Source organism: Trichechus manatus, unplaced genomic scaffold, assembly GCF_000243295.1.
Source record: "Trichechus manatus latirostris isolate Lorelei unplaced genomic scaffold, TriManLat1.0 scaffold00097, whole genome shotgun sequence".
Taxonomy (NCBI): Eukaryota; Metazoa; Chordata; class Mammalia; order Sirenia; family Trichechidae; genus Trichechus; species Trichechus manatus.
This window is the reverse complement of record NW_004444033.1, coordinates 8,904,171-8,918,814: the sequence shown is the minus strand read 5'-3', so window position 1 is coordinate 8,918,814 and position 14,644 is coordinate 8,904,171. Positions and strand designations below refer to the sequence as shown.

At 43.4% G+C, this 14,644-nt stretch overlaps 1 protein-coding gene across 2 annotated transcripts in view; it reads left to right on the top strand.

Moving 5' to 3' along the window:
* The first annotated feature begins 1,165 nt into the window (after nt 1–1,165).
* The window catches only part of SLC35B4 (solute carrier family 35 member B4), a 33,197-nt gene continuing 19,718 nt past the window's right edge, over nt 1,166–14,644 (top strand). Inside the window, exons 1-2 of one of the 2 annotated variants that reach the window (XM_004382688.2) lie at nt 1,166–1,538; nt 11,792–11,905. In XM_004382688.2, the coding sequence (XP_004382745.1) occupies nt 1,462–1,538; nt 11,792–11,905 (191 nt within the window). In that variant the 5' untranslated portion in view covers nt 1,166–1,461. The remainder of the gene's footprint in view (nt 1,539–11,791; nt 11,906–14,644) is intronic. The other variant, XM_023737131.1, reaches the window with a different exon arrangement.

Sequence of the window (14,644 nt, the reverse complement as noted above, 5' to 3'; positions counted from 1 at the left end):
CCAACTGAATAAGAATCCCTGGGCATGGGGTCTAGAAACCTGTATTTTTAACAGATACCCAGGTAATTCTAATGCATCCTAAATTTGAGAATTACTGCCTTAAGAAGTTGAGCAGGAACAAGTCTAACATGAATAGAGTGCCTAAAAAAAAAACCCTTTGTTCTCGAGTGGACTCTGACTCATAGTGACCCTACAGGATAAGGCAGAACTGCCACATCGGGTTTCCAAAGTTGTAAATCTTTACGGAAGCAGACTGCCACAGCTTTCTCCCGTGGAGCAGCTGGTGGCTTAGAACCGCCAGTCTTTCGGTTAGCAGCCAAGCTCTGAACCACTGAGCCACCAGGGCTCCTCAATAGAGCGCGTACTACCAGTTAAATTCAACATTTAATGAGCACCTACTTTGTGCCAGGAAACCCTGGTGCATAGTGGTTAAGAGCTACGGCTGCTAACCAAAAGGTCGGCAGTCCAAATCCACCAGGTGCTCCTTGGAAACATACAGGGTCGCTGTGAGTCAGAATCCACTCGACGGCAATGGGTTTGGTTTTTCAGTACTTTGTGCCAGGCACAATGCTGGCAAAATACAACAATGAAGTAAAGAAAGTCCTTACCCTAGAGTTGCTAACATTTGCTAACAGCACCAAGTAGGTGCTTTGCCAATAATAATGCAAAGTAATAAATTTACTATGTTAGGCTTTTCACAAATCATATCTGTTAACCCTCACAACAACCAGGCAAGGGAGGCATTATTCCTCCCATCTTTACCTAGGATAAGATTGAAGCTCAGGGAAGTTGCCTAAGGTAGTAGAGATGATAAGTGGCTGAACCAAGATTCAACCCCACAGCTTTCTGAAATAGTCCACTGTTTTTTTTCAGGAGGTAGAGAAGTAATTTCAAAGGAATGTCTACCTTCACTCAATTCAGTAGAATTGTTTCAGATACTAGAACACCGTCAACAGATAATATAAAAGTCTGTCGCTGCAGTGCTGCCAGCTGCGACTTTGTTTTGCAAGTGACGGACAGCCAGTTCCGCTCTGAGTCCTTAGTGTCTTGCAAGGAACAGATTGACAGCGTTGGAACTTCATTTCCCAGCAAGCCTCGCGGCCACGGCCGACACGAGGCATGACGGGTACCTCGCCTTTCCCTCCTCTCCCTTGGAGGGGCCCGGCGGCGGCGGGTCACATCATAGCCTGACGTCAGGGCACGAGGCATCCTGGGATGTAGTCCAGCCCGGCCTAGGACGCCTCCTCGGATGAATGGGGCCGGCGCCTACTGGGAACTACAGCTCGCCGGCTGTCCGCGTCGGTGGCGGCCGCGGGGGAAGGGGAGGCCGCGGCGGGTGTCGCGGAGAGCAGCGCGCTGGGTGGGCGGCGATGCTCCGTGACGCGGCGGCGGGAGCCCGGCTTCCTGGGGTAGCGGTCTAGGCGGGCGCTTCCTCGGCGCGCTCGCTGCCCGGCCCCGGCCATGCACCCGGCCTTCGCAGTGGGCTTGGTGTTCGCAGGCTGCTGCAGCAACGTGATCTTCCTGGAGCTCCTGGCCCGGTGAGTGGTGCTCCGCAACCCTGCGCACCGCCCGCCGTCCCGCTCGCAGCTTCTCAGCATCTCTGGGAGGGGAACACCCCGGACGTTGCCGGTGTGGCCCCCTTTCATAGTCGGGGGGATCGGAGCCTTGAGAGGTTTTCACGTGACTGGCCCAAGGTCAGCTGGGAGCTGGGGGCAGAGCCCAGGGTTGCCCCTCCGAACCAGTCTTCCTCTCTTCCCTTGCAATTCCAGTTCTCTCTATTCCTGTTAATGCCACATCATTGCCTTGAGCAAAGCTTTTTGACTTACAACGCACTGTGATTTTTGTATATGCTGCAAACAAAGTTTCATTTGTATTAAAGTGGTCCACAAAGTATTGGCGTTAGAGATGGCTTTGAGTACTTTGCCCAAACATACATCTCAGTGATGTAGCAGAGCGGATGTTTACTTAAGTAGAATGTCGGGCCAGGTGACCCGAGACAGCATTTGCAGCTGTAAAATATTAGATGGTCTTTAGCTTGGAAAGCATGCGTTATAAAGTGTTGCTTTATACGTTGAGAATGGCTATGACACTTTCCCAAAGGGAAGCTAGATTGGCTTTCCGGAGGGAGCAGTCAAAGAGTGTTGGGTAAGAATGTGCAAAGTTCAGTGGTTACAGGCTATTACAGAAAAGACAACAGGTTGAGTGGAAAAGGCCCAGGACTAAAAGCTCAGAGTTATGAATTAGAGTCTTGGCTCTGTTAGTCACTGACTCTCTGATGTTTTTGAGTCACTTCACCTGCTGTAAAGTAATATCTGTGATGCTATCCGGTGCCATATTTCTGAATCCATGCATTATCTCCACTGACAGAACAATCCTGTGCAGAAGATAGGGCAAGAATTATAATCTCTGTTTCACTGAAAGTGAAACAGAGACTCAAAGAAGTTACGTGGCCTTTCAAGACCGTATTGCTTGTAAGTGGCAGAGAACAGGAATCCAAGAAGTCAAACCTCCTAGTCCAATACCTTTTTCAACCTGCCTGTTATTTTTGAAGTTGAGTAGCCCATAGATTTTGGTCATCCCGTTCTTCACATGGTGACTACTAGAAATGTATTTTATCTTCATGTGACCATTGATTAAGTCATTCTGAAGCAACTAACTTATGTAGGGTAAAGTCTGTGTGGGGTTACTTTTTGCTGTTACAGAGCTTGAGATTTTACTCTGCAGAAGGTGCTGATAAAGATCTGTTATTTGTCATTCTCAGGAGTAGGTGGTAACAGTAGGGCAATGGAAAAAGAATGTATCTGGCTGTAAGTCTGGTACATTTCAAAAGAAAGTCACGTTGGAAATTGATTTAAAAAATATAAAACGGCAATCTAATGAGGCCATCCGTGGAAATGAAGGTCAGAGAATAATAGTGTAATATATGTGTTGAATATGCCATGAGTTTCGATTAAATCTTGCAAAAGACTGTGTATAACATCAGAATATGCTAGCAACGGAAGCCCCTCTTTGCTAGTTAGGAGTCCGTGGTTAAATTGCTTGATCTCCTTGAGTTTGTTCCTGAAACCATAAAAGGAGTGATGACTATCCCGACCTCACAGGGTTTTGAAGGATTAAATGGGATGCATGAGTAAAGCTGGAAGCATCGTCATAGCCACTTCCCCTCCTCCTTAATAACTTTTGTTACCGTATCGGTATACCTTGCTTTATGAGGTCTTCCAGAAAAGTTGTGGATAAATCTAACTTTACAGAACGTTTATGTGCATTATATAAAAAAATAAACCAAACCAAATGCCTTTGAGTCGATTCTGACTCATGATGACCCCATATATTGTACAATAGAACTGCATTCTATAGGATTTTCAAGGTTATGACCTTTTGGAAACAGATCACCAGGCCTTTCTTCCGAGGTGCCTCTGGATGGATGTGAACCACCAACATTTTGGTTACTAATTGAGCGCTTAACCATTTCCACCACCCAGGGACCTAAGTGCATTATAGGAGCATCTATTTAGAACACTTTGAATAATTTATAAATAAATCATCACTCTTTATTTTTCTGGACTTTTACATCAGCATTGGGCTTTTATAAATTTGGGAGGAGGTACATTTATTAATATGAATGGTACACTGCACTGAATAGCAGCCTTTTTCTAATTTGCTTAGGTAAGTCCTCACTTCTCATGTTACACAGATCAATAAAATAAGAGCCAGTTGGACCAGATGATCTTCAAGGCTCTTTGTAGATACGGCCTTCTTGGAATTTGTGACTCTGTTATCTTGGACATCACAGTGGAAAGCTCATAAAGTTTTATAGAGCAGGAAGTGTGCCTTTTATGTGGCTTCCTTAGAACCAGTCTGTCCCCTACCCACTTTACCCACTGCTGTCGAGTCAATTCCGGGTGACCCTATAGGACAGAGTAGAACTGCCCCGTAGGGTTTCCAAGGCTGTAACTCTTTACGGAAGCAGACTGCCGCATCTTCTCCTGCAGAGCGGCTGGTGGGCTCAAACCACTGATCTTGCAGTTGGCAGCCGAGCACTTAACCACTGCACCACCAGGGCTCCTAGTACGTGCCTGTCGTGGATTCAGTTATGTCCCCCAAAAATATCTGTCAACTTGGCTGGGTCATAATTCCCAGTATTGTACGATTGTGTACCATTTTGTAAATCTGATGTGATTTCCTCTTGTGCTGTAAACTCTATCACTATGATGAGGTTATATGTGATTTCCTTATGTGTTGTAAACTCTCACTATGGTGAGGTTTTATACTGATGAGGTTTAGATAGTGTCTTAATCCAATCTCTTTCGAGATATAAAAGAGAGAAGCAAGCAGGCACACATGGGAACCTCACACCACCAAGAAAGCAGTGCTGGGAGCAGAGCGCGTCCTTTGGACCTGAGGTTCCTGCGCTGAGATGCTCCCAGACCAAGGGAAGACTGATGCATCACAAGGACTTTCCTCCAGAGCCGACAGAGAGAGAAAGCGTTCCCCTGGAGCTGACGCCCTGAATTTAGACTTGTAGCCTACTGGACTGTGAGAGAATAAATTTCTCTTTGTTAAAACCATCCACTCGTGGTATTTCTGTTAGCGCAGCACTAGATGACTAGCGGTGCCCTAACAGATGACAAATGGAACACTAAATATAAATGGAAATGCTAAGTGACTGGCAGGAAGAAGAGAACATTTTTAACCATTTCCCCCAAGTTGGAAAACAAATTTAGGTTTTCCTCTCTGATTTTCATCCCAATGATTGGAGCGTATAATAAAATCCGAAGAGTGGCCTGCAGAGCAGATGCGCAGTGCTGAGCGAGCGCCTTCGTCCCAGCCTTCGGGAGCTCTCGGATTCCCTGGGAAACGAGACACACATCGGCTAACCAACTAGGCAATGTATTGTGTGTCTTACATTAGGAAAACCACCTGAAACATTTTCTTTTCCTGTCTTAGTTTTCAGTCAAAGGCCTGATGTTGAATTAAGTTAGAAAGTTTGCTAAATCTAAAATAAAAAATACAAAAGACATAAGCTATCTGCCTAACTCCTTCCATTCAAAATTGCTTTTTAAAAAAAATGTAAAAATTTGTATTCTTGTCAAAGAGAATTCAAAGTCTCAATAGATGAATGGATGAACAAAATGTCATATATCCATTCAGTGGAATATCATTCAACCATAAAGAGAAATGCTATAGCATGGATGAACCTTGAAAACATTATGTTAAGTAAAATAAGTTTGATGCAAAGGGCAAATGTTATAGAATCTCACTTATATGAAATTTCTAGAAGAGACAAATGCATAGAGATGAAAGTTTATTAGTGGTTACCAGGGGCTTGCGGAAGGGAGTTTTTGCTTAAGGGGCACTGAGTTACTGTTTGGGGTGATGAGAAGCTTTTGGAAATGGATGGTGCTTGGTGATGGTTGTAAAATAAGGTGAATGTAATCAATGTCACTGAATTGCACACTTAAAAATTTTCCAAATGGCAAATGCTTTGTTATATAAATCTTACCACAATAACATTTTTTGAAAAGATAAAAGAGAGAGAGAGATTTCAAAGTAAGAGAAACTGTTTGCAGTGAGTGCATTTCCTAAGGAACAAAATTCAAGAAAAGGAGAGATTTAGGGGAAAGGACCCAGAGTTTTCCTCTGAAGTTTTGGGTGAATTATTCAAGCTGTGTGCTTTAAAATAAATCTCACTGGTAGCTATACAACAGTGGGTTCTTAAAAAGCTTTGTAAGTTGATTTTTTACAAATCGACTTATGCGCATACATTAGGTAGGGTCTTAGTTCCTAGGGCTGCTGTAACACAAATACCACAAGTGGGTGGCTTTAAAGAACACAGTTTAGGAGGCTAGAAGTCTGAATTCAAGGCACCGGCTCTAGGGGAAGGCTCTGTCTCTGTTGGCCCGAGGGGAAAATGCTTGTCTCTTGGAGCTTCTGTTCCTCGGTTCCTTGTGATCTTTGAGTGGCATCTGTCTTCCCTGAGTCTGTGCTTCACGTCTCTGTGTCTGCGCTGCTCCTTCCGCTTCACAGGTGTTTGGGTTTAGGACACACCCTACGCTAATATGGCCTCATTAACATAACAAAGAAAATCCTGTTTTCAAACAGTATCGATTCAGGTATAAAAAAATAAAAACTGTGGCCCTCTAATGGATTCCCACTCATAGTGACCCTATAGGACAGAGTAGAATTGTTTCATAGGGTTTTCTAGGCTGAAATCTTTGTGGAAGCAGATCACCAGGTCTAACGGCTAACCTTTCAGTTAGCAGCCGAATGCTTAACCATGGTGCCACCGGGGCTTCCTTTAATTCAGGTGGGTTGTGGTTGTTAGGTGCCGTCCAGTTGGTTCCGACTCATAGTGACCGTATGTACAACAGAACGAAACACTGTCCGGTCCTGCTAGGATTGAGCCCATTGTTGCAGCCACTGTATTAATCCATCTCTTTGAGGGTCTTCCTCTTTTTCACCGACCCTCTACTTTTCCAAGCATGATGTCCTTCTCTAGGGACCAGTCCCTCCTGATAACATGTCCAAAGTACAGGAGACAAAGTCTCGCTATCCTCGCTTCTAAGGAACATTCTGGCTGTACTTCTTCCAAGACAGATTTGTTCTTTCTTGTAGGAATCCATGGTCTATTCAATATTCTTCACCAACACCGTACTTCAAAGGCATCGATCCTTCCTCAGTCTTCCTTATTCACTGTACAGCTTTTGCATGCATATGAAGTGATTGAAAATACTATTGCTTGAGTCAGGCTCACCTTAGTCCTTAAAGTGACATCTTCGCTTTTTAACACTTTAAAGAGATCTTTTGCAGCAGATTTGCCCGAGGCAGTGCATCCTTTGATTTCTTGACTGCTGCTTCCATGGGTGTTGATTGTGGATCCAAGTAAAATGAAATCCTTGACGACTTCAATCTTTTCTCCATTTATCATGATGTTGCTTATTGGTCCAGCTGTGAAGATTTTTGTTTTCTTTATGTTGAGGTGTAATCCATACTGAAGGCTGTTGTCTTTATCTTCATCAGTAAGTGCTTCAAGTCCTCTTTGTTTTCAGCAAGCAAGTTTGTGTCATCTGTGTATTACAGGGTGTTAATGAGTCTTACTCCATCCCTGATGCTGTATTCTTCTTCATATAGTCCAGCTTCTTGGGTTATTTGCTCAGCATACAGATTGAATAGTTATGGTGAAATGATACAACCCTGACGTATGCCTTTCCTGATTTTACACTATGCAGTATCCCGTCGTTCTGTTTGAATGATTGTCTCTTGGTCTATCTACAGTTCCGCGTGAGCACAATGAAGTGTTCTGGAATTTCTGTTCTTCACAGTGTTATCCATAATGTGTTATGATCATCACAGTCGAATGCCTTGCAGAGTTAGTAAAACACCAGTAAACATCTTTCTGGTATTCCCTGCTTTCAGCCTTTGAAGTCTTCTGTTGAGCTTTTTTACTTTATCATTTCTTCTATTCACTTTAGCTGCTCTGCATTCAAAAGCAAGTTTCAGGGTCTCTTCTGACATCCATTTTGGTCTTTTCTTTCTTTCCTCTCTTTTTAATGACCTTTTGCTTTCTTCATGTATGATGTCCTTGATGTCATACCACAACTCGTCTGATCTTTGGTTATTACTGTTCGGTGGGTCAAATCTCTTATTGAGATGGTCTTTAAATTCAGGTGGGATATTCTCAAGGTTGTACTTTGACTCTTGTGGACTTGTTTTAATTTTCTTCAACTTCATCTTGAACTTGCATGTGAACAATTGATGGTCTTTTCCACATTTGGCTCCTGGTCTTGTTCTGACTGATGATATTGAACTTCTCCATCATCTCTTTCCATAGATGTAGTCGATTTGATTCCTGTGTATTCCATCTGGTGAGGTTCGTGTGTATAGTCATCATTAATGTTGTTGAAAAAAGGTATTTCCATGAATAGGTCGTTGGTCTTGCAAAATTCTGTCTTGCAATCTCTGGCATTGTTTCTGTCACCAAGGCCATATTTTCCAAATACTGATCCTTCTTCTTTGTTTCCAATGTTTGCATTCTAATCACCGGTAATTATCAATATATCTTGATTGCACGTTTGATCAATTTCAGACTGCAGAAGTTTGTAAAAATCTTCTATTTCTTCATCTTTGGCATTACTGGTTAGTGCGTAAGTTGAATAATAGTCGTATTAACGGGTCTTTTCTTATAGGCGTATGGATATTATCCTGTTACTGACAATTGTACTTCAGGATAGATCTGGAAATGCTCTTTTTGAAAATGAATGCGATGCAGTTCCTCTTCAGGCTGTCATTCCCTCATAGTAGACCATATGGTTGACCTATTCAAAACGGCCAATACCAATCCATTTCAGCTCACTAATGCCTAGGATATCAATGTTTATGCATTCCATTTTATTTTTCATGACTTCCAGTTTTCCTAGATTCATACTTCGGACACTCTACGTTTTGATTATTAATGGATGTTCACAGCTGTTTCTTCTCATTTTGAGTTGTACTACATCAGCAAACGAAGGTTCCAAAAGCTTGACTGCATCCACGTCATTAAGGTCAACTCTACTTTGTGGAAGCAACTCTTCCCCAGTTGTCTTTCGAGTGCCTTCCAACCTCAGGGGCTCATCTTCCGGCACTATATCAGACAGTGTTCCGCTGTTGTTCATAAGGTTTTCACTGGCCAGTTTTTTCAGAAATACACTGCCAGGTCCTTCTACCTAGTCTGTCTTAGTCTGGAAGCTCTGCTGAAACTTGTCCACCATGGGTGATCCTGCTGGTATTTGAAATACCAGTGGCAAAGCTTCCAGCATCACAGCAGTACGCAAGCCCCACCATAGTACAACAGACTGACAGATGAGTGGTGGGACTTCAGTATACAAGATCCTGAATACTGGCCGTCCTTTTTGTCTTATTCTTTGCCTTTTTCTCTCTGGCAGGTGGTGTGCTAAGTGTTTTTCAGGGATTGGCGCATTTACTGTACAATAATCCAATGAGATAGGCACTAATTCCATTCCCATTTCACAGATTAGAAAACTAGACTTAGGATAATTAACTTCCACTGTCACATAGGATACGATAAACCTGGATCTTGCATGTCAGTCTGTACTTTTAACCACTGTAGAACACAGTGGTTCTCAACTCGAGGCAGCACTTAGAAACTGCCGGTGGATCTTAAACACACAACCATACAACTCCTGTCCCTTTCACCAGACCTGGGCTAGTGGTTCTCAACCCCGGTTGCACATAAAAAGGAAGTGGGAAGCTTTTAAAGGTGCAGACCAGTTAAATCACTACTGGGAGGGCGAAGATGTGGGTATTTAAAGAGCAGGTGATTCTGGTGCCTAGCCGGAGCTGAAAAGGGCTGCGCTAGGAACTACCCGGAGTTAAAGTTCCTTTTCCTGTCGCTTCTTCTTAGGCTAACCAAACCAAAAACCCATTGCCATCGGGTCGATTCCGATTCATAGCAACCTTGTAGGACAGAGTAGAACTGCCCCATAGGGGCGGCGCCAGTAGTTAAGTGTTTGGCTGCTAACCAAAAGGTCAGCAGTTGGAATCCACCAGCTGCTCCTTGGGAACACCATGGGGCAGTTCTACTCTGTCCTACAGGGTCGCTATGAGTCACAATCGACTCGACGGCAACGGGTTTTTTTTTTTTAAACCGTTATGGAAGCAGACTGCTGCGTCTTTCTCCTGAGGAGCAGCTGGTGGGTTCGAACCACTGACCTTTTGGTTAGCAGGTGAGCACTTAACCGCTGCACCACCAGGGCTCCCTCTGCTTAGGCTAGTGGTTTTAATTTGCTCCTTGAGTGCTGTGAATGCCTCCCATGATCTTTTATGGATTCCTGCAGCATTTACCCTGTCGCTTGACCATGATAAATGCTCAAAGAGACATTATTGAATTGAATATAAAGCAATAGTTTTCAAGGAAAGCTTCACGGGCCAAAAAAACACAAACTTGTTGCAGTCAAGCCAATTCTGACTCATAGCGACCCTATAGGACAAAGTAGAACTGCCCCATAGGGTTTCTAAGTCTGTAAATCTTTATGGGTTCGGATCGCCAGCTCTTTTCTCCTGTGGAGTGGCTGGTGGGTTCGAACCGCCAACCTTTCGGTTAGCAACTGAGCACTTAACCACTGCACCACCAGGGCTCCTTCCCTTCAGGGGCAGTAGGGCTAAGAAGGTAGTAACAGTGTTCCTAAAGATGGCAAGCATAGCCCTACACAAGAATGACTCACGTCTGGGATTGTCTGTGTTCATGTGTGATAGGTGTATTTAAGAATTTGTATACCTTCGCCTTGCTATTTAATAATACCACCATTAGAGAATGGAGTTTTTAATAAATGGCATTATCTTAATATATAATGTGTATATTAATATTTAACAATACAGTTAAATCCTTCTAATCACAAGCTTCAGGTAAATATCCTTGGTCAAGGTGAAAATACAGAATATGAAGGTGCATAAATATTAGTAATATGGAAATCTGGCAGCTTTAGAAAGGCAAAGACAACTTGCTGCTCACTCTGTACTTGTTCCAATGATGGAGCAGACCCCAGTGGAGGACAAGTTCAAGAAAACCATAAACATTTTAAGTAACTAATTTTCACAGACTGCGTCATGAGAGATGTCAACAGCAATTTTTCTACCATATAAATTTGTTCCTGTAGAGGATTCTATAACGCTTCCATAGATTGCTGAAGAGGTTCGATTTAATTCCCTATTATAGATGGTCTCCGGATTACGAACGAGTTCCGTTCCTAAGTCTGTCTTTAAGTCAAATTTGTAGGTAAATTGGACCAGTTAGGTACGGTACTTACCCAATATCAGCCAGATGTCTGTCTTAGTATATAGTATGTAGTATATAGTGTGCCTTTCTGTGTTTAAAAAACAGTAAAGACATACTACCAGATACACTAAAACATCTTTAACATAATAATACAGTAATAATAATAGTAAATGTTTTGATGTGTGTTGCAAAGTAGCATCTGTGTGTTAGTACACGATCCATTGTATGTACCTCGAATTGTTAATATAATAGGGGTTGGTTGGTAACTACTGGTTGTATGTAAGTCCGATGTGAGTAGCCTGGTGACCACCTGTATAGTCAAACACTGTGTTAAGTGTCGTGGAAAGAAGACTGTGGCAGTGTTTCTCAATCTTGTTTTCATTATAGTCCTCCCAATGGTCTTTTTAGACATTTTTTCCTAATCACCATTCCACAGATATACTGTATACCTATTTATATGTATCTGCGCTTTAAACTTATATAAAAGAAAAGAAATAAGGTTCCCCCCCCCCCGCACCTACAAGAACCAATTTTTGCCCCCTTGGGCACTACCTAAAGTGACACCCCGTCTCTACACTGGGTACATTTCTTCGATTGACAGCAGTCTCCATGCTTCCTGGTTGGGGGGAGATATAAACACTCCAGGATCTTGACTAGAGTCCTCTTGGTTATATAAGGATTTCAGTGAGAATGTGCGACTGATCTCCTACAGCTTCCTGGGGGAGTTGTGTTGTAGTTGCAGAAGGAGTATGTCGGAGGGATTCTTACCCATGGCATGGTAAACCTAGGCAAATGTTCAAATGGGGAAAGCTTGACAGTCAGGGTTTTTCTCTGTGGGTGCAATGCTAAATGTCTGTGATCCATGGAATGTGAAAGTCTAGAGGAAGAAGAACGGTGGGCAATCGCAGTCAACCCTGTTACTCAGGAAAGAGCAATGTAACACGTCTCGTCAGTGCCCTATATCTCATTTTTGTGCCTTTTTTTCTTTCCCTTTTTGCGATCTCCTGTTTTATACAGGAAGCATCCAGGATGTGGGAATATCGTGACATTTGCACAGTTTTTATTTATTGCTGTGGAAGGCTTTCTCTTTGAAGCGGATTTGGGAAGGAAGCGGCCGGCTATCCCAATAAGGTATGGCACGTTGAAGTCTTTTAACTTTTGTTTTTTAAAAGAGCTTTTCTGGTGCCTGTATAAAAGGAGTGTGAGTCATTCTCTCTTAAAATTTGTATCAGAGATATTAGTAGAATAAGAATTTATTTCTGAATTTAATATGTCATAAAACTCCAGCGATCCCATTTTTAGTATAAAGTTCTTGCCACGACACTTAAATTACCTATAACGGAGACAACTCTCTGTCTATATGTGTGTATGTATAGTGTGTTCTTGTGTGCCGTCAAGTCAATTCCGACTTACAGTGACCCTAGATGACAGAGTAGAACTGCCCCATAGGGTTTCCTAGGCTGTAATCTTTATGTGAGCAGATCACCAGGTCTTTTTTCCCATGGAGTAGCTGGTAGGTTCAAACCACCAACCTTTTGGTTAGCAGCAGAGTGCTTAACCACTGCGCCACTCGGCTCCATGTATAGTGTAAACCAAAACCAAACCAAACCCACTGCTGTCGAGTCAATTCTGACTCATAGCAACCCCATAGGACAGAGTAGAACTGCCCCATGGGATTTCCAAGGAGCAGCTGGTAGATTTGAACTGCCCACCTTTTGGTTAGCAGCCGTTATAGCTCTTAACCACTGCGCCACCAGGGCTCCATGATCAGCCAAAAGCCTAGTTTTACCACAAAAATTCTGTAATAATCTGTATGCTATCCTTTATGCCGGGAAAGCTGTGAGATGTTTTGAGAGTGTGATTGTCGTTCCTTTTTAAAGTTGCATGGCATGCCAAGGCAGGCTGGTCGATTCCAGATCTCTGTCCATTAGTCCAGATTTGCATAACTCTACTCATGGGGCAGTTCTTATAATAAACAACGTGCTGAAAACTCAGCATTCTTGCCGCGAGAGGCTTGAGATAAAAGTGTAGTCCATGCATTTTGGAGTAGTTGGTAGGATGTTGTCACTTCATCTCTTTGAGGGCGACATTCTGGTGTTAACTGTGTCCAGGTACTCAAGTGAAGGCTCATTGTTGCTGGTGTTCTTTTACAGCGTTCGTGGGAGCCGGCTGTAGAAAACCTAGCTGAATTTTGTTATTAGTATTGTACTTGTAAGTTTTCTCATGGACGCTAAATATTCTAAATTTTTTTTTTTTTTTTAATAAAACTGCTTCTGAAGACTGGCATTTATGTCACAGTAAGAATGGTGGTATTTTTGGACTCCTCTGACCCTTTCCTTCCTCCTCCCATTATCTTTCCCATTCTGCTGCCACAGGCATAGTTCGGGGCCTTATTACTTGTACCATAACTTATAATAGTACCCTAGCTTCCTGACCTCCCTGCCTCCTGCCTCTTCATCCTTCCACTTTTAACTTCCGACAGCTTTCTCAGGCCCCCTCCAGCTCACAGGCTCTCGGGGGTACCATTATGTTCACAGTGAAGTCCAGGCTCCACCCCCTGCCTGGTGAGGCTCCCCGTGAGCCTGCCTAAACAGCCATACCCCCAAGTGTGTCCTGTCTGTGGTGGCTGTTTCATCTTCTGTGTGTGAAGCTGGAATCCAGATCTTGCCTGTGTCACTCTTCCTCATGAGCAATTTCGAGGCAGTGCTGTGTGGGCAGCAATGTAGGATACACTGGAATTGATTCTTCTGAGGTACTCTATCCTTGATGCACTCTGTCTCCAAATGGCATCTCTTCAAGACAGGACTGAGACAGTTTGGCAAGGAACATTGTGGAGTCGGCACCAATAGTATTACTTAGCTGTTGCTAGCGATTTCGCACATATATGATACTGTGTTCTGTATTCATTGTAAAGAGACTCACACTGCCCAGACTGTGTTCATTTAGCCCTGGCTTGGCTGCCTATTAGTCCCTGAGTGGCACAGTCAGTTAAGCGCTTACGTCCTAGCAAAATGGTTGGTGGTTTGAACCCATTCAGAGGCGCCTTGGAAGACAAGCCTGGTGATCTGCTTCCAAAAGGTCACAGTCTTGAAAACCCTATGGAATAGTTCTACTCTGCACACATGGGGTCACCATAAGTCGGAAGAGGCTCCAGACAACTAACAACAGCAATGGCTGCCTATCAGGGCTTCCGGCTGCATGCCTAACAGCACACAGAATAGGTCCCGTCATGGAACGTAGATGGAGACCCACTGCCGTCATGTTCTTCAGGTGTGTAGAGGTGGAAAAGGTTGGGAATCTGTGCACACAGACCAGCATGTCCTGAAGAGTATGGGACTATTGCACATATTAAAAAGGGTTCCAGGATTAAAATCTCAGGGAAACGCTGGATACAACTTTTCAGGGCCTTTAATTTGCTGATTATCATCATCAGTCTCCTAAGGACTACTCTTGAAACCTTTCATTTCCCACATTTTTTCTACCCTTTTTCCATAACGCATCTCCGGGGAACTAGCAGTTCAGGAAATAGACTTTGGGAAACATCATTCCAGGTATTCCAAAACCTACACAAGTCAAGTGATCGACCCAGACCATCACATAGCTTCTGCCCTGGCCTGTAGGATCCTGTGCCCCGCCCCTCATATTCCTGAACTGCTCTTGGATATTTTCGTGTTCCTCCACTTTGAAGAACGTCACTTGGAAGAGTGTGTCAAAGTTGTTAGTCTGTTTGTTGAGAGGATACTGTTGAGGACATGGCACAGGACATTGTAAAGAAACCTCTTTATGGACACCGATGGGAGACATTTCTTTCTGGAATAGTTGTCATTCTAAGGAGCTGAAAATACGTTATGATGTAAACAATCTCGTCTC